The 22,811-nt window shown below is 40.1% G+C and overlaps 1 protein-coding gene across 8 annotated transcripts in view; it reads left to right on the forward strand.

Moving 5' to 3' along the window:
* Positions 1–22,420, forward strand: part of SH3KBP1 (SH3 domain containing kinase binding protein 1) — a 222,977-nt gene extending 200,557 nt beyond the window's left edge. For 7 of the 8 annotated variants that reach the window (XM_035321155.1, XM_035321408.1, XM_035321302.1 and 4 more), the window contains 6 exons: positions 2,410–2,495; positions 12,996–13,105; positions 14,165–14,290; positions 17,518–17,789; positions 19,564–19,627; positions 21,360–22,420. In XM_035321155.1, the coding sequence (XP_035177046.1) occupies positions 2,410–2,495; positions 12,996–13,105; positions 14,165–14,290; positions 17,518–17,789; positions 19,564–19,627; positions 21,360–21,401 (700 nt within the window). In that variant the 3' untranslated portion in view covers positions 21,402–22,420. Of the gene's footprint in view, positions 1–2,409; positions 2,496–12,995; positions 13,106–14,164; positions 14,291–17,517; positions 17,794–19,563; positions 19,628–21,359 lie in introns of all 8 variants that reach the window. The other variant, XR_004749331.1, reaches the window with a different exon arrangement.
* The last annotated feature ends 391 nt before the right edge of the window (positions 22,421–22,811 follow it).

The following is a 22,811-nucleotide window of genomic DNA, read 5'->3' on the forward strand; positions in this document are numbered from 1 at the left end:
GTTCTGAGTAAGTGCCTTACATCTCCTGCATCTCACTGACTTTTTGTGGTAATGATTCTTTTTCCATTTAAATACAATCCTCCTTCCTTCGAGGCAGGTTAGGGCTTCAAGGGCAATAGGAGAAGTGAAGTACATGTGAGACAGAGAATAGCTGTCAATTTTCTCCAAAGGCTTCACAGCTTATTTAGATGTACACGTGATTACACAGTTTACTGAGGAGTCAATTCCTTTGAGTAGACAAGCCCTAAAAGACCTACAGCAAGTGTGTTTTCACCATCCATCTAAACCAATCTGAATCTGTCCTGCTGCTGCTGCAGCTGGAAGGGGCAGGTTCCCTTTCCTGGCAGCCCATTCCTGCAGCCTCCCTTACGTTAGCACCAGCATTTGTGCAGACAGTCAGCCATATGGGTCAGGGAGTTGCTCCAGATGGCAATTAATCACTTTGCAAGGGGGCTTCTATTTTCTTCCAGGCTGATCATCTGTCCAGTCGAGCTGACGGCCTATATGCATGGGCACGAGCAGAGGGAGGGAGATGCTGTGACCAAGAAGGGATGGCTAATGCCCTAGCAGGAGGAGAGTTGATTGGCATAATGAGCCTGTTGATTCTTTTGACAATAGAGTTCGGTTTGGTGGTTTTTGGATTTTTTTTTGGTGATGTCATATATCTTGTTATTTTCTGTAGTCAAATGGTAAATATTGTGATTTTCAGTCCTAAATCACACCATCCTAATAATCTCCTCCAAAACAGCACTCACATATTTGCTTAGAGCCCTTCCAATTCACATGTTGCTCTCAGTTAGCTGGGAAATACATGTGTGCAAAACGGAGTAGCAGTCAGATGCTCATTGCTGTGTCAGCCAAGAAACGATGTTGCTTCTTATATGTTTGCAAATAAATATTCATATATATATATATATATGTATACACATTTTTTTGTGAGAGACCAAAAATAGAAAAATTAATTGATCAGGCAGATCACTTGGAATAACCTTATTTATCATCTCAGTAATTAAGCCATGGTTCCAGGAGTATGTTGCTTCTGCCATCCCCGTGCAGACTGCCTGCCAAATTGATGAGTTCATTGAACTAGTTTGTTTTTCAGGCCATAACCTGGCTGTCCATTTTTTTTTGTTCTTAGAAGGCTTGTCACCCTACCACCGTGTTTAATTAGATTCATTTAATCTGTGACATCCTCCAGTTTTTACACACATTTTTGGACTCTGTACCTATCACAGCCTTCCTGGAGTCTGAAATAGGGTTTCCAGCAACTTTGTGTTTTGCTCATGAGCTATTGTCACAAGTGGAGGTTCAGGCTGTCTGTCCTCAGATTATGGCACCAAAGCAGAGATAAATTAAAAAATCAATGAGATTTCAGAGTTCACACCATATCTTACTGTCCATGGCTAATTGCTGCTCATAGAAATGCACACCTGCCTGGGTTGTTCCAGCAATGATCTGTATCTTTACCGACAATTCTGGTACCTTACGTACATTGTAGTTGTTGCAGTGCTGTGCTGGGAATAGTTGTTGTGGAAAAATACTATGATATTTATTAGGTGGCCTGATAATGATGGTAAATAGAATGTATTGCATTTATTGAACTATTGTTATCCTGGTAAATGTCACAGGGATTTGTCTGTGTGACCTGTGCAATGCCGAGCTGCGTACCTACTACTGGCCCTTTTTTCGTAATGGTTTCAATAGTCAGGTTATTTTAGTAGACATAAGTATTTGTGGGATAGAAAGTTCTACAAAGAAAGAGTAGTCTTGTTGCATGTGTTTGATCTCCTGTCTGATTTTAAAATAGTTCCTCTCTCTACAGTATCACAGCTCCTGACACTTGCCTGTTCATTTTCAGACAGAGTGGTTGATCTTGTTTCTTTGGACCTGTGGAAACCATTTTCATGGTCTAGTCTCATAAGAAATGTGCAAAAATAAATAGAAATCTCCTTTAGGTGGAGGAGTTGCATTAGTGAGTAAGCCTTAGGGACTGCTGGAACACATGAGTCTCCCGTGAAGGTCCTCCCTGTCTGCAGTGCTCTGGATCACCCATCGCTGTTTATGCAAGCCAAGTAAATGAGAAGCAGTTACAAATCAGATCCTGAAGGCTGTCCCTTTGCCTGTAGATTTCCTTCGTATTGAGATGCTGTGGACATTTGAAGAATTATTCAGGACACTACGGTGTCTAAAATAGGCTTTTTTGACAGGTGTTAAGGAGAAATGAGATAAGGTTAATCCATACAGCATGTCTGCTTACTGGAGATCGCTCTCTGACATATTGCTACTGCTTTGGTGCTACAAAGGAAGAGTATTTCCCTCTCTCAGTAGGAATTGCAGGTTAGCTATCAATTTACTGTAACCCACAAACAAACTCCAATAAAATATCTCCTCTTCTTGATCCAAATGTAGGAGCGATAGTCCAAAAGTGGAATTAGCGGGCAGTACAGTATCCGGCACTCTAGAGAAAGACTCCTCTGAAAGAAGCAATGACATTGGTAAGTTACAATGCTTTTTATAGTTTGCCTAAGAAATGTATGGTGTGAATCTCTGCTTTTTAGTGACTTTGTTATGATCCAAAATGTAGATTGAGGATTTGGCAATGGATGCGAGTAAACTGATACCAATTTTTAATTGCAGAATTATAGGATCATTTCTGGTGTATTAAAAAGGTTTTGTTTATTTTTTTTTCTGTTAAAAAAATGACAGCACAGAAATCTGAAATGGTGAGCTATTTTGGCTAGGAGGGCTTTTGTTAGTTTTGTTTAAAATCAAAACAAATGAGAAGGCCAACAATAATAAGTCATACTTATTTAACAGATGTAATATTAGTGCTGCCATATTTTTAATGCTGCAAAAGATTGTATTTTTGATGTAGTTAGTAATCTTTGCATTTTCTAATACAAAGGAATAGAGACCAAATTCAGGCTGATTTGAATCAATTTTACTGAAAACACTGTTTTAAACAGTCTAAATTTCTGTTTAAAATAGTCAGTCTTCCTACACCACAAACATTTTCATCGAGAAATCACCTGGAAAGGAGTAAAGATAGGCTATTTTTCTGTCTTCTCTCGTGCTCCTCCCTTCTCAAGTTTGCAGTGCCGGAGAGCTGTTTGCAGGGTCAGGTGCTGCAGTAAGTGGCACTCTGAAAGCAAGGTGCTCTGACTCCTGTCCCAGGGCTGGAAGCAAAGCCCCCGACAGCCATCTTCCACCTCCACTTAGAAATCGGCTGGTGACAGCTGCTGCCGTCGCTCTCCGCAGTCGCAGCTGTGCAGCAACAGACCCGTTCATGTAAAAAAGGCAGAACCGGGGTACCCTGAATGCGTAAGCAGTACTACCTTTCACTGGTGGCATTAAATGCTGTTTTCATGTCGTGGTTTCTACCCAGACTGCTTTCTTAGTAAGCCATTTCTGTGAAACAGTAAGTTTTCAGCAGCCAAATCTGTTCTTCAGACTTGGAAGCAGAGCTTTCACTTATAGATGGATTTTAATTGAAAAGTATAAATAAAATGCTAAATTAATTTCACATAGGTTAATGAGCTTTCCAGCATCCATATGCCTGCTTTTTCTTAACCTTCTGCTGTTGCTGTTTTATGATAGTAACTTTTTTTCTGGAGAACCAAGTGATTTTTATTTGGGATAAACATGGAAAGCTAGAAGCTTGAGATAAAATGCATGAACATTTTTTGTTGTGTATATTAATATGAAGGAATTTTATGGAAGTGCAGACAAATTCTACCATTTAATGTTTATTACCCATGTTTATAAATTTGCTTCAAAGCCAGTAAGCCTTTCAATACTAGAAAGAAAAAGTTGACTGCAAATAGCATATAACTGTGAGAAGGAAGTAAACTCTTAATCCTCGTGCTAGTTTCTTCATAATTGCTGTAAAGGTAAAAGCACAGAGTGTTCTGTATTTTTTCTGGGTTTGGACAACCTATTAAAGGGTAGGTAGGAAATTAGTTTTATTATATTTTTTGTTCATTTCCAGAACTTAGTTGTTGTTTGTTTGCCTTTTAATGAAGAACAGGAGCCAAGAAGAGTCCATAAACCAAACACAACATATTGCAAAGGGCTTAGCTGGTGACCTCCTGTTACCACTAACAAGGGAAACCTATTGAGCCCAAGGATAGAATAGTGTGAATACTTAGATAGGTATAACTTGATAGGGGTCAAACCAGAGTGGCATTTACAAGGGCAAAGCATGTCATTCTAGCCTGTTAGACAACTTGTTAAAAGAGAAAAAGAAAAAATGTGATGATTTTGGAATGCAAGTTGACCCAAAGGTCGTAACTAATACGAATTTTCAGGAGGCTTTTGATGGCTCCTGTAAAATATTGTTAAAGAAAGAACCTTTTGAGAGAGGGTAGAGAAATAAATTAAAACTTCATAAACCAAAATAATTCACAGTGGGTTCATGTCTTTTACTGTGAGGAGAGGCTTGGAGTTTAGGACAGTCTATAAGACACTATAAATGCAAAGATTTATGATAAATGTGCTAGCTTTTTATTTATTTACAAAGAAAACAGTGTGTTGGTGAAATTTCTTGGATTAATAAGTAATTAATAAAAAAAAAGGGTGACTGTGTGGAGTGTCCAGTGTATTCCCAAGCAGCAATGGATTGGGCAGCATGAGTCCAGGTAACATGTAACTGTGATAAGCCATACTGGTGTTGTCCTGCCACCATGTACTCTGTGGGAAGGGCAGCCTTAGCTTCTCCTAGGTTAGTCCTTCCAGTCAAAATGGATTTGCTTAAATCTAGTCATCTTATGCCTTTTCATTAACCCAAAATCATACGGTTAAGTAGAGGGTACCTATGTGACAGACACGGTGGGGATTAGCCACAGCCTTTGAAGAAAATGGAAGTTCAGCATCCTTCACGGTAGCTCAGGTGTATGCCCATTCTGGTGACAGGCTTGCTGTTTACTCCTTCATGAACCCCAGTGCAGTTTCAGGACAACTACAGCTCTCACAGAAGAAACTGGCCAAAGCAGTGCTCTGCTGCAAGTTGCCTCACCTTGTTTCATGCTTATGCTAAGTACTAAGGGTGAAGCATGGTCCGCAAATGAACATGGCAGCACTCTCGTAGCTTTTGTGCCATAAGGAGGTTATCTGGGCAATGGCTGTCACTTTCTCAATGTTGACACCCTGTAGCTGGTTAAAAGGCCTCCTAAAGGAGGAGGGAAGAGAATATATGGAGTCCTTCCATATGCCATCTCCTATAAGTAAACAAGTGAACATCAAAACTAGCAATTCATTCAGCAGTGGAGAAATAATATGCAGAGGAATTGAGGAGTCCAGGTGCAGAACTTTATTCTGTCAAGGTCCCCCATTATGCATCAGTGTGTTAAACACTGCTTGTTTTGGAAAAGCTATCTTTCTATTTGTTTTCTAAGTAATATTGCATCCCAAAAAGATTTGGTGTCAGTGAACCAGTGCTGCCCAAACAGAAAACCCCACGGTTTTAAAAATTCCTTTAGAAACATTCTCACTCGACTTAAGAAAGTTGCAATTGCTTGAGCAAGGCTGAGGTGATGTAAATACTGTGCCTAACATTCCGTCAGATGCATACATGAGAAGTGATTTTTATGGAGATGTTAGCGCATGGCTTGATTTTACTAGCATGTTATGCTGAGTTGTAACTTGACATTTAAATTTCTTGATGATAATACAGCGCTGATTGCAATTTTGCAATCTGTACTGACAAGGGCAAGTCCTGTTCAGCAACATCGCTGCTGATTGTGGATATAATGGCAGCTATTGCTACTTTTGTTCATGCCTGTGCTTCTTTCCACAATCCTTACAAAAAACTTTCAAAAACTAGCCCTCAGAATATATTATTTAAGAAAAAACATTCCCCATTCCTCCTCACTTTTTCTTTTGTTTTCTTTTTCCCTGTTTTCAGTGATGCCTTTCCTTTCCTTTCCACACATATTTCATCCAGCTTTTCCTATTCACATCTCTTTGCCATGGGTAACTCTTCTTCATTTCATGAGGGTAAGGCCTTTTATTTTCCATTTCCTTTCTGTCCTGTCTTTGCTTTAGTTAACAATGTGTAACAAACTTAAATACTTTGTAGAATACCTAATGTGTACTTGGCTGTTACAGATTTTTTTAATTAAATGTTGAAATGGAGCGTAGTGTGACAGAAAATCTCACACCATAACATTGCAATGAGAAATCATTACAGTTTCTGTCATTTTCCCGTAAGAAATTTGAGTGATATAAGTGAAGTGCAGAGTACGTGTACACTGTTTGTCAATGCTGTGGTTTCATTAATGTGTTCTTACAGACAGATGGTGTCATCACAAAGTTTAATGCGTTTATTCCACTGTGATGTCATTCCATGTTACAAAACATACAAAACAAAAGTCATTTAGCAAGAAGAAGAAAAAAAAAGGAAGGAAAAAAGGAAAAGCACCCATTGGCTTTCAGTGGCTTGCATGGTCATGTCACCCTAGACTTGCCTCCAAGTATTGCTGTGGTTAAATGACAACAGCTAGATCTGTTGTGAAGTCTTACGTACAGGCTGCAGTTCTGGAATGACAGTGGCTTTTGGAGCTTAATTTAAAATTATTCCAAAGCAACATAGCCTACGCTGAAAGTAAGCCCTCTTCAACCACCACAATAGCAGTCTGGTCCCTTTGTAGAATGATACTGATTTGAACAGCTTAAATTCGTGCCCTTTTGCATAACTCAAATTTTAGGTTATGTATGTCTTTTAATTTTCACAAAGAATTGTTATTTCTGAGGGCTGGTGCAATGACAAACAAATAAACAAACAAACAACTAGCACATGTAATAGTTTACTGGATCAAACACTAATGATTCCAGAAAATTACTGAATTATTCCAATTAACTGTTGGTATTGAGTTCTTTCTACATGTCAAGATGAATCCCAACTCTTTTAACTATATGCACACACACTGTGGTACGCTGCAATCCTGAAACAAGTCTTGTGTATCCAAAATAGGATTGCTTTGAAATCATCTAATATTTAATATCATATGGATTTAAGCTAAGTGGTTTAAAGAATAAGCCACAAATAAATAAAAGTGATGCATCTACTGTGGAAATGCTCAGCTCGTGCACACAAACAGCAGTTTCTGCACTTTGCAAAAAGACTGAGCTGCACAGGCGTCTCCCACACAGAGCCAAGTGGACACATCTTTCCAATATTTTTCCTGGCTCCTTACACATTTGCATAGTATTTATGAAAGCAGTTAATAATCTTCAGCAGTGCTAACAGAAGGCACATACGTATTCGTTGATTCCTGCTGAAATGTATAGTTTTGGAATGATTTTTCGAAGAGATTGCCTGAAAGCTGATAAACACGAGCACATTTTTCAGTGTTTGCTCAGACTTTAATCTGCAGAGCATTGGCGGTGGATCACGGAGCACCGGCTGAGCCCATGTCATCAGCTGTACTCTTTTTCTGTCCCTCCCCCAAGCCTGGTGCTGAGCTGCCTGGAACGGTACTTAAAAATACCCTCCTTCAAAACACCTAACAAACACCAATTCTTCAGCATGCTGTGTTTCCTCGAGCTGTATTTGCAGATGCTCCAGAGTTGCTGTGCTGCTCCTCTGTGCTCGTATTTATTAGGAGAGGTGATCGCTGTGCCTCTGCTGGAAGAAAGTGATTTAGTAAGATTTGGCCCACACTAGGGAAAAAGGTGGAGAATCTTTCCAGTAAAATGTTGTAGAGCGGAGCATTTTTTGTGTTTAAATCACAGGCCATTATACTGCAAGACATTATAATTATGTTGCCTGAAGACACAGAGTAGTAGTTGGAAGAAGGAAAATATTGCTGAATATAAGGGTTGGAGGACAAAATGTGGCTTTTACACTGAAGACAAAAATCTGCCTAAACCAGTTGTTTCTTCCTATGCTGCTGTTCACGTTCATTTATTTGAATATAGCGAAGCAAAGGAACAGAACTACACAAGTGGGTTAAGTTGTAATATTTATGTCACTGAATCCAAATTACCCACAAACATAGATGTGAATTGTAAATATTGTAATCGGGAATATGGTAATGGTCCATTAAGAAAATTAATTGGGTCTCTTGCCCCAGAGGGTGCAGAAAAAGGCAATCAAACAGAAATTTAAATCATTCTCCATGTGTGTCAAATGGAGGTGCCTGAAAACAGCATATCCATTTCTTCTAGCTCAGTTTTCTTGACCTTTCAGCTCTTTCTTGGCATCTTCTGAATTGTTAAAAATAAAATCCTTATGAGGGCACTGGCAAGCCGTTTGCTAAGCTCATTATGGCAGCTTTTACATTCTGCTATTAAACCAATAAAACTCCAGGCTGAAATGTGAAAAGCTAATTGTATACTTGAGGATGGTGGCTGCTCAGTGGCTGTCCTGGAAGCCAGGCTAGCAAAGCTGTTTCCAGCCAGAGCAAAGAGATGTGACTGCAGGCCTTCCAGGCACATCACCATTACAGTCTTACAGCAACCCTTTGGCCAGGGAACCCTCCTGCTAACAGTAAATTACCTGAATGTCAGAAAAGAGCCTGCAGAATGAGATCCTGCATGATGCTCTCCATTCAGCACAAAGAGAAGAGCAGAATCTAGGCACTTGAAGTAGTTAAAATAATGCTGGGCTTGTGAAAAACCCCAGCAATGTTTATATTCTCTATTAAGTTGCTTTTTAATTAGTGCTGTTTGTTGAATGGGCAGTAATGCAGGAGATCTGACCTGCAGGTCTCTGTCCCCTTTGATGCAGGATAGCTTTCAGGATTAATGTATTTAAAGACAGCGTACCATTTCACTAGCCCATTGTCAGTCTTCTCAATGTATTGAATATGATAATGAAATGAAATCTACCTCTGTGACTTTTGTGACATTATCTTCTTCAAATGAATTGAATGCCACCTTGGCCTCATTTATTCCAGCTCTGCTGTGTTTCTCTTCTCTGAAATCTCGTCATTAGCATTCTGAATATGTTGATTCTGATACTATCCATCACTTCCCATTTCAGTTTTCTCAAGGTGAAATCTCCGCTAATTCAAAAAGCTTTCCATCTTCATTATGTAGAAATGACTTTGCCCAAAGACAAAAAACACAAAAACTCAAGATAAAATTGAGGCCTAGCCATATCTTCTGCTAGAATAGTAAATGCACAGGAGGAGGTAGGTGAGAAAGGAAGCATAACAATTTAACTTCTTTCTGGGATTTTTTTTTTTTAATATTGAAAGTTGTTTTCCAGGAAGGTACAAATCTATTTAGCTCAAAACGTATTCCTCAACTAATTGTTTTTTTGAATCTGGCTATTGTTTGAAAACAGCATCATCATGCTTCAAATGACTGTCTCCAAACAAACAAGAATGGGGTAAAATCCTATTCTTAAGTGTCATGGAAGGATACCAGGGAATACTTCTTGCACTGCTGATATTTCCCCTATTCCTTAAATATGTTTGCTCAGTAAGCTGGGCATTTTGTTGTGTGTTACACCAGTATGCTAGAATTACATGGACGTCTTTCTCCCCATCTTGTGAATTACTTCATGAATTACCAGCTTGATAAGCAAGGCAGGAATAATGATGAATGCACCGATGTATTTATAGAACAAGTATCACCATATATATATATATTAATTAGAGATTCCCAGTGTTAATTGAAGGGTGTCTTATGCCTTCTGTGTGTTCAAGAGAGCCCTTTTTACTGATTATTACTAGCAGACACAGAGAAAGCTGGAGCAGTGCAGAGTTCACTTCTACTAGATGCTGATGCTGCTGTACTAGTGTTCAACAAGCTTGTGAATATGGCAGATTGGACTTTATTTTTAATGGCCTCCCATTTGGATTAGCTCAGAAAGGCTTTACATTTAGCTTAGCACAGGAGTTTAAGCTTGCAATTTCTGATGGCTCCACAAATACGCACCACAATCGAATGACTGTATTGAATGACTTCAGTGAGTATAGTATAGTCACACCCATATAGTTTTGCTTTCCATTAGCAAAAAAATAATCAAATGACCTCTATAATTGAATTAATTACTTAATCCGCAGTATAGATTGTAGTAAGGTCATGTTCCTGATTTTCTCTACCAGTGGATGGGAATTTCCCTGAATGGTGATGATCATGGAAGGTGGTGATAATCTTAGATGGAGAGAGGATTTGGGAGTGAGAACCACATCTAAATAAGGAGAAAAAAGGTGGGGGAAGGGGGAGATAAAGGGCATGCAGAAGTACTAGAAATGGACTTACTATTTTAGCATTGTACCAAGTGTTGTCCCTTACACTTAAATAGAGTCTCATTTATAGTATCAGCTGAATGGCTGTAATTTCACTGTTGGCAGCAGATTGTACCTGTGGAACCTTTCCAACCTCTGTTCTGCTCTGTTCTTTTTAAAAACCCAGTGCAGATATAGGCTGCTTTAGTTTATTTTTCTAGCCATCAGAAATGCATTCAGAAGCAGAAGAAATGAAGGATTGTCATATTTCTTCACATTATTTCCTAATAATAGAGGCTTTGCACAGAAATGTTCGTGTTTCATAGTATTCATAAAATGCAGGGAGCACATTTTACCTGCAAGTGCTTGTGGGTCTCCCGAACAAAAATTTGTATCCTCTTTTGCAGTTTATCCATACGTTTTACAATTGAAACATGAATATTAGATTGTTCAAATCAAACAGAAGTCTAGATAATGGTTAGGTTATGGAAGGAAAAGAAACACTCTTTATTAATACCTTCACTATTTTTTTCATTGATTGTTTTCCATTGTAGTGTAGATATTTATCCTATGTAAGAACAGAGGAAGGTACAGTGGTGCTTACCATGGAAGTGTCAACAGAGAGAGAACTGATGCATTGGAGCATTCCCATGCTGTAAGATAAGTCTATTGCCCCACCCAGAGCTGTAGCCTGCTCTTCTTCTCAGCTTTAACAGTTTGTATCAGTCTTCTGCTACTGATCCTTTCTTCCAAACAGGATTTGTGTGTCTGGGCACATGTTTTTGGAAGATGATCTGGATTAAAACTAGCTCAGGGAAAAAAAGAAAAAAAAAAAGATGGGGAAGAATGGCTGGGGTAAGCAGAGGGTTGCTTCAGTCAGCATTTTGTATATTTAAGCATCACATGTATGTAGAAAAAGTGTGTATTTTTGACTTAAGAAAGTAACAGTGGTGAAAACAAAGACAATGTATAAAAGTACATCACTGATTTCCTGTGTGATCTTAAGCCAGTCGTGTAGCTGTCTCGTACATCAGCTTCAAACTGGCTGTTGCTGGAAACTAGCTCCTATATTTAGGCTTTTTTCTTCAGAAAATAATTCTTTTACTTGTATTTCTTTTACTTCTTTTTTAATTTTTAATTCTTTTAATTCTTTTACTTGTATTTCTCCTTTCCTGTAGCCCTGAAGTTCTGTATGCCTCCAGATAGGTTTTGTGTAAGCTGTTTGTGTTAGCTCATTTTTACTTTAAAAGCACTGCAGCCTCACCTGATACATAGATACACTTGAAGCTTTGGATTGCCAAATTGCCATTGACTGACTTTGTGAGACACTTCAGGGTGTGGGGTTGCAGCAGTCAATAAAAAAACAGTGAGAGAGAAATACCTGGTAGAGGACAGTGGGGTCACAGGCTATATATAGGAAGAGTTGCTCCAAAAATAGAATAATGTTTAGAGGTGAATAACCTTAGACTATTTCAGGAGTATTGAAAGAAGTCTCCTTTTTTTTTTTTATTTTTTTTTTTTCCCACCTCCTTTTTTTAAAATCTCCTGGGAATGGAAAAATATTGCTGAGTAAAGAATGTCTGAACATATTTGCTTTCTAGCTGCCAAATCATGTACTTGGAATCAATGTAAGCATCCTTCAGTGTGCTCAGTTTATTGCACAGACCCATCAATAGGTTTGGTTTTCCATCATGGACTTCTGTACAATGACTGTAATACAGCAGCAAAGCTTCAGCTCCAGAGATGCATTGTTCTGTAACAGTTCTGAAAATTAGGTGTCTGGTATGTATACCTACTAACTTAGAAGCTGGATTTTTCCTGCATGTGTGCAATGAAAAATGGTCTCTGAACAACAAGTATCATTCCAGCATTTGATTTATGTCTGAAAGTACTTTTACTGAATTTTGATTTATTATGTCTAGAGTATCTCTTGTATATTTTCTGAATCATTTCTGTTTAACATATGCAATAGGGCATTTTGAAATTGATGTGACTGAAACTGATACAGCCCATAAAAATAGATGAATGGTGTTAAGCCATTTGATTCAGGCATGTAATCACGAGCCACGGTACTTCTTCAGCCATCGTTCTTCCATGTAAACATGCTACCACGTGGCTGGATTCAGCAAACACTTCCCTGCTATTTCACTAACCATACAGACAGTCAAGACTCCTGAGCTTTGTACAGCTTTGGGAATCTGTTGGAGTTTCCTCTTACCATAACTCCTGGACTGCTGAAGGTATCTGAACATATCCCCCTCAACTGCAGCTTCTGGAAACTACACCACCTCCAGCTGCTGGCGTCTGGGAACCTGCAGATGGCTTCCAGCTCCAGCACTCCCCTACTCTGATTTCCTGAGCAATTGTGTGGGATGCTGCAGGTGCAGCACAGTGCAGTTCTTGAGACAATGCGTGCGCTGTCTTCTGTCTCCAGTTATTCAGAGGAAAACTACTAACCTCTTTAATAGCAAGATGGGAATTTTGAAACTGTTTATTCTATCCACAGGACCCGTGTTGTCATTTAGCTTTCACTACGCTGAGGGTAAACAAAACCATAGACTCCTCTGAGCATTTCCTCTCTGCTTTATTCTGTTTGACATGCAAGGGCCATTGTGCTTGGCAAGGGCGACTGGATTGCAGCTGCCTTTGATTTCCAGGATTTTTTTAGTGACATCATGGTGTCTAGATGTGCACAGAATACTGTGACACAATGGGGAAAGTGGGATTTGATTTCTTTGAAATTAAAAGAAAAAAAAAAAAAGTGATTCTTGGAAAACAAGTACCAGAAAACCAAATCAATTCTGTTTTATTTTTAAGACTTGGAAGGTTTTGACTCTGTAGTACCAATTGCTGAGAAGCTTAATCATCCAACTACAACCAGACCAAAAGCTACTGGCAGGCGACCGCCCTCTCAGTCTCTCACATCTGTAAGTTAATTTTCCTTTTCTTTTTTTTTAAGAAGATTTTTCCTGACTTTTTTCTTCCTTCTATTTCTGTTCCCTGGTGCCTTTATTACATGTACACAGCCATTCCTTCACACGTACAGTGAGGCAGAGATGCAGCTCAGGAAAATTTGTGTCAGAAGGCTGCCAGTGTTTAGAATGCTAATGTTTAAAACATTCCCTCCCTTGTAAGATTTGTACCCCGTTATTTGGGTGCTGCCAGGTTTTCCTTGCCAACAATGGATGAGGCCAGAAAAATCCTTCCTAAAAATCTTTGGAATAAACTAGCTTGTGCTATGTATCGAGGATTTTATAAGCATTTCCAAAAAGAGCTTTTGGGAAATCATTTCCCTTGATTTCTCTAGGCCACTTACTTACCAGATTTTGAGGACAGCAGACTGTTGTAGGCCTTCAGTAGCTCTCCTTGAGCCATCATACATTTCCTCTCACAAGCTCGTATTTGTAAATATATGGGGGACTTAAATTTCTAGTAAGTATCTTGAGACACTTGGTTTCATAAACCACGCTTTGGAAACCATTGCTCTATCTATGGGAAAAGGAACAAGGGGTGAAAAGAACCTTCCATCCCTGTTTGCACCTTTGCAAAGAGACCATTCCTGTGGCAGCCCTGCAATGCCAGCAGTGTGCACAGGCAGCAGCATGACTCCTCTGAAGAGCAGCAAAGAAAGACCTGCACTGAGCAAAGAGGTGGCACAGCTTATGACCACCACACGGTGCTCAGCATCCTAGCCACATAAGATACAGCTATGATTGTGGACAGGAAGGTGCTTTAATCTTATAATATAATGCAATATGAAGACATAAATTATTGTTGTACCCAACTTTCTTAAGTATTTATCATTTCATCTAGCCTGGAAAACAAGAGTTAAAAAACTGGGGAGAGAGAGTACTGATTTTAAGGGTTGTTACTTTGAAAATAGTTTTAAAAATCATATACATTTTCTTCTTTTCTGTTGAGTTCTTGTACAATGAAAATATCTGCATTTTTTTCCTCTCATGGTATGTGTGTGTTTAACTACGTAGTCGTCCCTTTCAAGCCCGGATTTCTTTGACTCACCAAGTCCTGAAGAAGAGAAGGAGGAACATGTTTCCATTACACACAAAACTATTGAAGTGTCAAGGAAATCAAGAACTGTTACAATATCACAAGTAAGCTGTTTGGAATGTCTCTGTTTAACCTTGTTACATGCATTTTAATTTTTGAAAACATTATTGAATAGTTACTTTTAACATTTAATTCAATGATCACTTTGGTAACCAGTCCTTTAAAGAAGCTTAAAAATGGTAGGCATTACTAAAGACTTTTCTGGGTTTGAAATGCAAGTCTAAAGTGAATTGCACGGTTAAAGGGCCTCCAGTGTGAAAAAACTCCTCCTGGAGTAAATGCATTTCACAGAATCAGAGGAGTTGGGAATTAAATTTTAGAAACAAAGGCCCTTTACTGTTATAAATTGAGTTTACACGAGATGAGTCTGTGAGCAGAGAAAATACAACTCCTTGAGCCACTCTAATAGTATGTAAATTTGCAAGTATAATCACCTTTTATACTGGATTTATCATATAGGTTTGTGCCATTCTTACTGTACGTTGGTAGAATGCTGTAAGATAATGAAATACTACAGGAGTATATAGATCAGGCTTTAGAGGTTGGACCTATATTTTAGTACATAAGAATACCTTGAACAATATAAATATTACATTATAATAGTATAACTAAAGTATTTAGAAGATGCAGCTCTGCACTTCTGTGATCAAATTATGAAGATAATGTTTTGCTATATAGCTCCCTCTTCTGGGTGCACTTGGATTAATGAATACTCTTGGGCCAACATCCGTAAATGATATGCTGGCATGACAACCACGTAGATGTTGTTCCTGTACAACACGAAGGCTGCTGTCAGAAAGTAGCTGCTTGAGGCTCTAATACAGATGGCCAGTTAAGCTCTGGAATAATGTGTTCAATGTGGATGACTCCAGTTGTGCCTTGCTCACTTGTTTCAGGTTTGGATTTAGCCTCTTTTCAGTCCAAAGAAAGGGAATTTACATCTAGTCATATAAGGGTTATTTTCCATGAAGGGTCTGATTACAGGTACACACTGCTCAGACATGTACCCACATACATAAAACGTTAAAAGAAACCCAATACGTACACAATACATGGAACGTTATTAAGGTCACGGAGTCAAGATATTCAGCTCTCTTGTGATTTATAATGTCATTTTTCTTTATGTAGTCACACTGTTTGTTCCACAGAACACATTTCTTTAAGCAGTGCCTGCCTGGGATAGGTTTGATACTCAGTCTCACTCATGCAGTGGGGAAGACTGCTATCTGCAGAACGTGGTGGATCCTGCTCTTCCCTCCACATCCCATTTTCTCCTAATTCCATCCAACCGCTAACTTTTCTCTCAGTTACTTTGCCCAGTTAATGCCTATGGCCTCAGTCCTCAAGTCTTCCCTCACCATGTATCTCCATCTGTTTCCATAACATTTTTTTCTCAGTATCTTACTCTATTCGCCATTCAATTTCAGTATCTCTTTTCTAATGATAGATGACTGTGGTGATTTCACCCAGCTGGGCAGCTGAGCTCCACCACACCTGCTTTCTCACTCCCCCTCCTCAAAGAAAAAGGGGGAGAAAATGTGACAAAAAGGGCTCAGGGCTTGAGATGAGGACAGGGAGATCACTCAACAATTATCATCACAGGCAAAACAGACTCAGCATAGGGAGATTAATGTAATTTATTGCCTATTTCTAGCAGACTAGACAATGAGAATCTGAAGGCAAACTACAAACACATTCCCCTCCATCCATGGGGCTTTCCATGGGCCGCAGCCTCCTCCAGGCCACATCCACCTGCTCCACCGGGGGCTCCTCCACGGGCTGCAGCGTGGAGATCTGCTCCGTGTGGGACCCATGGGCTGCAGGGGGACAGCCTGCTCCACCAGGGGCCTCTCCACAGCCCGCAGGGGAACTGCTGCTGCCTGCCTGGAGCACCTCCTGCCCTCCTGCTGCACTGACCTGGGGGGCTGCAGGGCTGCTTCTCTCACATGTTCTCACCCTTCATTCCCAGCTACTGTCACACAGCAGTTGTTTTTTTTTTTTTTTTCCCTTTCTTAACTCTGCTCTCCCAGAGGCCCACCCAGGCTCGCTCCCTGGCTCAGCTCTGGCCAGCGGCAGGTCCCTTTTGGAGCCGGCTGGAGCTGGCTCTACTCTGAGATGGGGCAGCTGCTGGGCTCTGCTCACAGAGGTCACCCCTGCAGCCCCCTGCTACCAAAACCTTGCCACATATACTCAATACAGGCAGTCTTGTGTTTTGTTTTGTTTTTTTTTTCTTATTCTGGGCTAAATCAGATAGATCTTCTAATAGTTCTGGTAGGTGTTATATAATGCACACATTAGCATTACCAAATAACAACATGATAAATAAGTGGCACTTCACTTGCCATTGTGATAACTGTACTTGTACACTGTGCTGTGTACGCAATGAAGTAACTGGTCCTATATGGTAGGTGTCTTCTATGCCTTGTCTATTAAGTAGAGCACTGTGCTGCAATTCAAGAAATACAGGATCCTTCTGAGCTAAGCCATAATTTTTCAGGATAGCTAGGTTAATGCTGTATTATTCCCTTAAGTTCCTGTAAGTATAAAGATACATTGGTTGTTACAAGGATTCACAGATGCTTCAGGTACCAGAGGACAGTGCAGTGAAGTTATGCAACTATTTTCTTTCATATTAATACACTGTAATTCTGCAGTCATGGGATTTTGTGTTAGTTTTTATATCATTTCACCAAGCAACTTTATGGAATAGTTAGCTATTTTTGTAATACTGAGGGCAACATTTAACACAGTCTTCTAATTTTAAAACAATGTCATATACTGAAGAATCCTTCAATGGTTAGTTGAAAATCGTCAGTGTAATCGACAAAAAATGCAATTTGGATTCTTGGCCACACAATTTTGTGCTCTGCAGAAGACTTCCATGGATGTAGGCATGCTCTTACAAACAGAGAAATTCTTACGTTTCTGAGAGAAACAGTGAATATCTTCCTTGGTTCATTGCAGTGCTCACACTGAGGTCTTGGAAATGCTTATTGCTGATCAATTGTAGCAACTGGAAACTTCTGCTGAAACTGTCTGGAATTACAGGTCCCAGCTAAACCCCCTCTGATGTATAAGTACAAAGATAATTTGACCGATTGTTTTATCTGTGATATTTGACAGGTAATGTCTGTCTATGGACTTTGTCTGACTATGTCTGACTATGGACTTTCAACATTACTACATAGCAGCAAAATATTTAATGTTTATTAGAGGTTTTGATTTTCATAAAGCATTCTCCAGGCCTTAAATGTTGTTCTTTTTGTTACAGGTGTCTGATAATAAAACTTCCTTGCCTCCGAAACCAGGAGGTTTGGCTAGTGGCAGTAATGTACAACCATCTCTATCCCCTTCACCGTCACCTGGATTTCATTCAATTGCTATGGGAACAACAGGCCACAGGTCAAATTCCCCATCCCTGTTTGGTACTGAAGGAAAGCCAAAGACTGAACACTTGAGCCAAGGTCAGACTGCCCTGGAGGAGCTGAGAACACAAATTAAGGAGCTAAAAATCATCATTGAAACGATGAAAGACCAGCAAAAGTAAGTACTGCAAATCACAGCTGTAATTGGGATACATCCATTATGTGTGGCATCAGTTTCTTCTGGAGTTTGTCTTCATATACATTACTGATTGCTTTTGTGTTTGTGAGTGGTTTCTGCCTGCTTTCCTGACAGAACACATTCAGAGGTGAGAAGGTCAGGAAAAAAGACTGGCATTATCAATCCATGTGCTTTGTGACATAAGCAGAAGTTTATGGGCTGTTGAAAAAGTTAAGATATACAAGCTATAAGTGGTGAATAATTTTATACCATTTAATTTGCCAATAGCTACTTGGGAACTCACCCTAATCTTAATAAGGGGGCATTTGTTCTAGTTGTAATATGAATTTATTACACATGCCTAAAACTATTAAATTGATTTAGAATCATAGGATGTTAGAATGGTTTAGGCTGGAAGGGACCTTAAAGATCACCTGGCTCCACCCCCCCTGCCATGGAGGCAGGAACATCTCCCACCAGATCAGGTTGCCCAAAGCCCCATCCAGCCTGGCCTTGAGCACCTCCAGGGATGGGGTATCCACAGCTTCTTCAGTGCCTCACCACCCTCAGAGTAAAGAATTTCTTCTGAAAATCTAATGTAAACCTACCCTTTTTAATTTAAATCCATTATTCCTTGTCCTATCACTCCACTCCCTGACCAAGAGTCTCTCCCCAGCTTTCCTGTAGGCCCCCTTTAAGTACTGGAAGTGGCCTTCCAGTACTTCCAGTACTTCCAGGTCTTCCAGGAGCCTTCGCTTCTCCAGGCTGGACAACCCCAACTTTCTCAGCCTGTCTCCATAGGAGAGGTGCTCCAGCCCTCTGATCATCCTCATGGCCCTCCTCTGGACTCAATCCAACAGGTCCATGACCTTCTTGTGCTGGGGGCCCCAGAGCTGAACGCAGTGCTCCAGGCGGGGTCTCACGAGAGCAGAGCAGAGGGGGACAATCACCTCCCTCTCCCCACTGGCCATGCTGCTTTTCATGCAGCCCAGGATACACAGTGGGCTTTCTGGGCTGCAAGTGCACATTGCCGGTTCATGTCAAGCTTCTCATCAACCAACACCCCCAAGTCCTTCTCCTCAGTGGTGCTCTCTGTCTTTTCTCCACTGAGCCTGTATTTGTGCTTGGGATTGCCCTGACCCAGGTGCAGGACCTTGCCCTTGGCCTTGTTGAGCCTCATGAGGAGGTGTCTGCTCCTGGTAGCGGTGTTCCCCTTCCCTGCCAGGACGGGAGACAGCAAATCCATACCTGGGAGTCATTAAGGCTCATAAATGAAGCTGAAAGTTACTTTGTGTTGTTGGCACAAACAGCTTCTAACTGGCTTAAGCACACAAAAAGGTGGGCAGAATTTGTGTTACAGCTCTTATAACCCACCAACAGCCAAGCCAGCTACATTTTGTGTGGAAAAAAGGCAACTGGGTGCAGTGATCTTACAGCTAACCAAGAGCAAAGCCTGTGAATGCAGCACTATTAGGAGGAAATGTTTTATTCGTATTAATTTGGGGCAGGGGAAGGGCAGGGTATGACCTATTATAGTCTTACTTCTCTATAGTACGTAGTACACAAGAGTATAACTACTTTATAACTATAAATTATAACTATATAACTACTTTATATACTTAATATAACTTTAACTAGTTATTTGAGGGGGAAAAACAAACAAACAAAATATAACTAGTGAAATATGAAAAATATGCCTCCAAGAGGTGACCTTTTATATTTTATTGGTTTCAATATTTGCATTCTAAGTTTTTTTACTGCGTTCTTTTAACAGAAAAGAGATTAAGCAGTTGCTGTCTGAGTTGGATGAAGAAAAAAAGATCCGTCTTCGATTGCAGGTACTTGGATTACTTACAGTGTTATGGAAATAGCAGCAGGTTTGATTTAGCCTCAGGTATAGAACATAAAACTCTTGATAAGATACTGAGATATCAGTGAATCAAGAACTCTTAACATTTCTAGTAGGGGGTACCTACTCCCTTCCTAGTGTTACCAGTTTGTGTCAGATGTATTGCAGTGCTGGATTCTTCCTGAAACGCCTGATCATTATCTAAAAATTTATCAGCACAAGTGCACAAGTACCAAATGAAAGAACACCATATAGGGTTCCAAGTAGGATATTTCTTTAGTCTCAGTTTTAACAGTCTGATTTTGTCACAAGTGAAACCGTGTGGTTTTGCTTTTGCTTTTAATGACTTGCTCTCTTCCAGAGCTTTATATTTTGTATTAGGCTGGTCTTAGTGTAGCTACGCCTGGAATATTATTTCACACAGCAAGATTTTTATTTCCTTTTTACAGACTATACTCAGGTTGCTTTCACTAAAGCATCCTAAACGATATAAAAGATGGTGTTAGGATTAAGAGCCAGTTACTGCCATCATAGCTCGTGTAGTACTTTAGCTCTAGAAGTTGTCATGTTGATTTAGTCTTTGCCAGGTAGCGTGCTGCCCGGCCTGCGTGTGAGGAGCAGAGCTGCACCTTTGACTTTGATCATTGACTCTGCAGCCTCAGTAACTGCTTTTCTGGATTTGGGAGAGTGATGTACTTGATAACTGCTTTTGTATTGATTATGTTCTATATTTTTATGGTGTAGGTCAGCCGCACTTTCTCTCTGTACTAGGGATAGAAAATCGAACTGTAATTTCACTGGGCTGCTCCTGCTCAGTAAAGGGCTTGGGAACACGACAGAGGATGGCAGAAGCGTGTAAAGGACTTTACGCGTGCAACCACGTAGGCATGTGGCTTCTTGTAGTTTACAGTTCAGCTAAAATTTGAATATATGCAGATAAAACTGATGAACATTTTAATAGCAGTCATTGATTGAGTCTAACATGGCAAACTATTCAGAGGTCTGTATTCCACCTCCAAGGATGGCTTTAAATCTTTCCACAGAGACCTACATTGATGGTTCTAAAAATACGCTGTTACAGCTGAATGCTTTTACTCCTGCTCAGATGTTGCTTATACTGGTTCAGATGCTGGTCGAGATGGCGTAATTAGCTCTAAATGAAGATCAGCAACCACAACAGCAGCAAAGAAGTTCAACAAACCAAAGCTGCATTAGTTGATCAGTGCTCTGACAGGCAGAAAGCTGCGCAGCTCTCGGTGCATGTATTAAATAAAGACAAATGCAGTGATGATATGGCCCACTTGAGCACCGAGGGTGTTTGGGAATGTATCTCACATCCCTGCCTCGGGGTTTGTGGCAGCTGCCGGAAGGGCCAAGCGTGCAGCTGGGGGTGTTGGTAGCTTCAGCCACCTGCTTCTGCCACAACGCTGTACATCCATCAGAGACGTTGGGGTGCCTGAAAGTTGTAACTGAGAGTTTGAAAGGTCTTACAGCGCATTCATATATATATATGAATATATTCCTCTGAGGAGAGGAAGCCATCACCGGTCATCTTGTGCAACATAGAAGGTCACCTCAACTTGTGAAAGCTCTGGAAGTAAGAGTGGTATAAAACCTGTACTCAGCGCCTGTGGAACAGATGGCATATGTGCTTTTCTAGCAGCATCAACTGTGTGTCTTAAAGCATCTAATTTCATCAGAAATATTTTTTTTCCTTTCAGATGGAGGTTAATGACATAAAGAAAGCTCTTCAATCAAAGTGAATACTTGATAGATGGAATGTTGCATTATTCTACATGACTGAGACTCAAATGTATGCCCCAGCCAAAATAACTTTGTGCCAAATGATTTAAGAATTGCCTCAACATCCCTTTATTGAAGGATTAGCACAACAGTTTTTGATAGCACAACAAAAATACCAACAGTGAGGAAAAAATCTCCACACGAAGTGGTGCTGTGTGGCACTAGTTGTGACTGAAATTGATCTTTTTGTGCTAAAGGCTCTCTACTTCAAGATCATAGGTGAAATGAAAACTCAGGCAGTTTAGTCCATAGTGGTACTATTTTGATGATATTTTTCCATAAATAAAGTGTATTTCAGATTATCTGTTTACAAGCTTTATGATTTTGATTTTTGGTTTTTAATTGTCTTTTGTCACAGATTTTAAAATGTTTGTACTGCATATAGCCAGGAATGAATGTTAACGTTGGGGCTGGAGGGATTATTTTTGCTTCGAGATAGAACAGCCTACTTCTTGTTACGGTTTTAAGTTCTGTTAAATATGCAATTTCATGTCCCCCGGCCCCCCTACAATGAACCTTACGTTGTGTACAGTAATGTATTTAGGAGAAGAACACCAACGAAACAAAAATCTGGTCTTTGCAATGATTTGTGCCTTTCTTTGCCACACTCTGACTGGAGCTGGTTGCAAGCCGGGTCTCCGTCACGTAGCTCCCCCGACTCCTGTCACCGGTGTCCGGTAGAGGTCACGCTCGTCGTGTGCAGCTGCTCCGTACGGCCAGGCTCGTGCGAGGCGGCGGGACAGAGCGGCGCGGTTGAGAGCAGCTTTGTCATTATCAGCTGTGGCTTTTTAGCTTTCCCGTTTTTGATAGGCATCTCCTTCGGTTTTGAATGTTCATCTCGCTTGATTTTCCGTAGGCGATTTCAGCGCCCGCCTCCGTCCCCGATTTTGCACAGAGTGAACAGAATATGCATTATTAAAGCAAAAATAAATAAAAGTAAACTATAAAACATGAATAAAAAGTTGTATTATTTACTGCACAAGGTTCTCTATTGTGTGACATTGTTTCATTTGCTATTTATGTGCTATTGTCTGCTACATTATGTTGTATATGCCTTCTGCCATTGAGTTATGTGCAGTGAGACACTTTATAGTCCTGTTTTGCAGCAGGGCTTTCTCTTCCTGTTTTTATTGAACCTGGTGCTTGCTTTGTTTCTTCCAGTTTCTATTTTCATCCTTTCAGAATGACTTCTTCATTTTCCTGTTAGTGCTTTCATGTGTTCCTTACTAGCAGCGGAGTATCTCATGCCTTGTCAACAGTCTCTGTTGAGTTTTTGCAAAGCATTTAAATAATGGATATTTTTGCACAGCGTAGCGAGAGTGGGTGAGTGATACTGTTGATACTTCAGAGTGTCAAAAACTACAACAAAA

Source organism: Oxyura jamaicensis, chromosome 1 (genome assembly GCF_011077185.1).
Source record: "Oxyura jamaicensis isolate SHBP4307 breed ruddy duck chromosome 1, BPBGC_Ojam_1.0, whole genome shotgun sequence".
NCBI lineage: Eukaryota > Metazoa > Chordata > Aves > Anseriformes > Anatidae > Oxyura > Oxyura jamaicensis.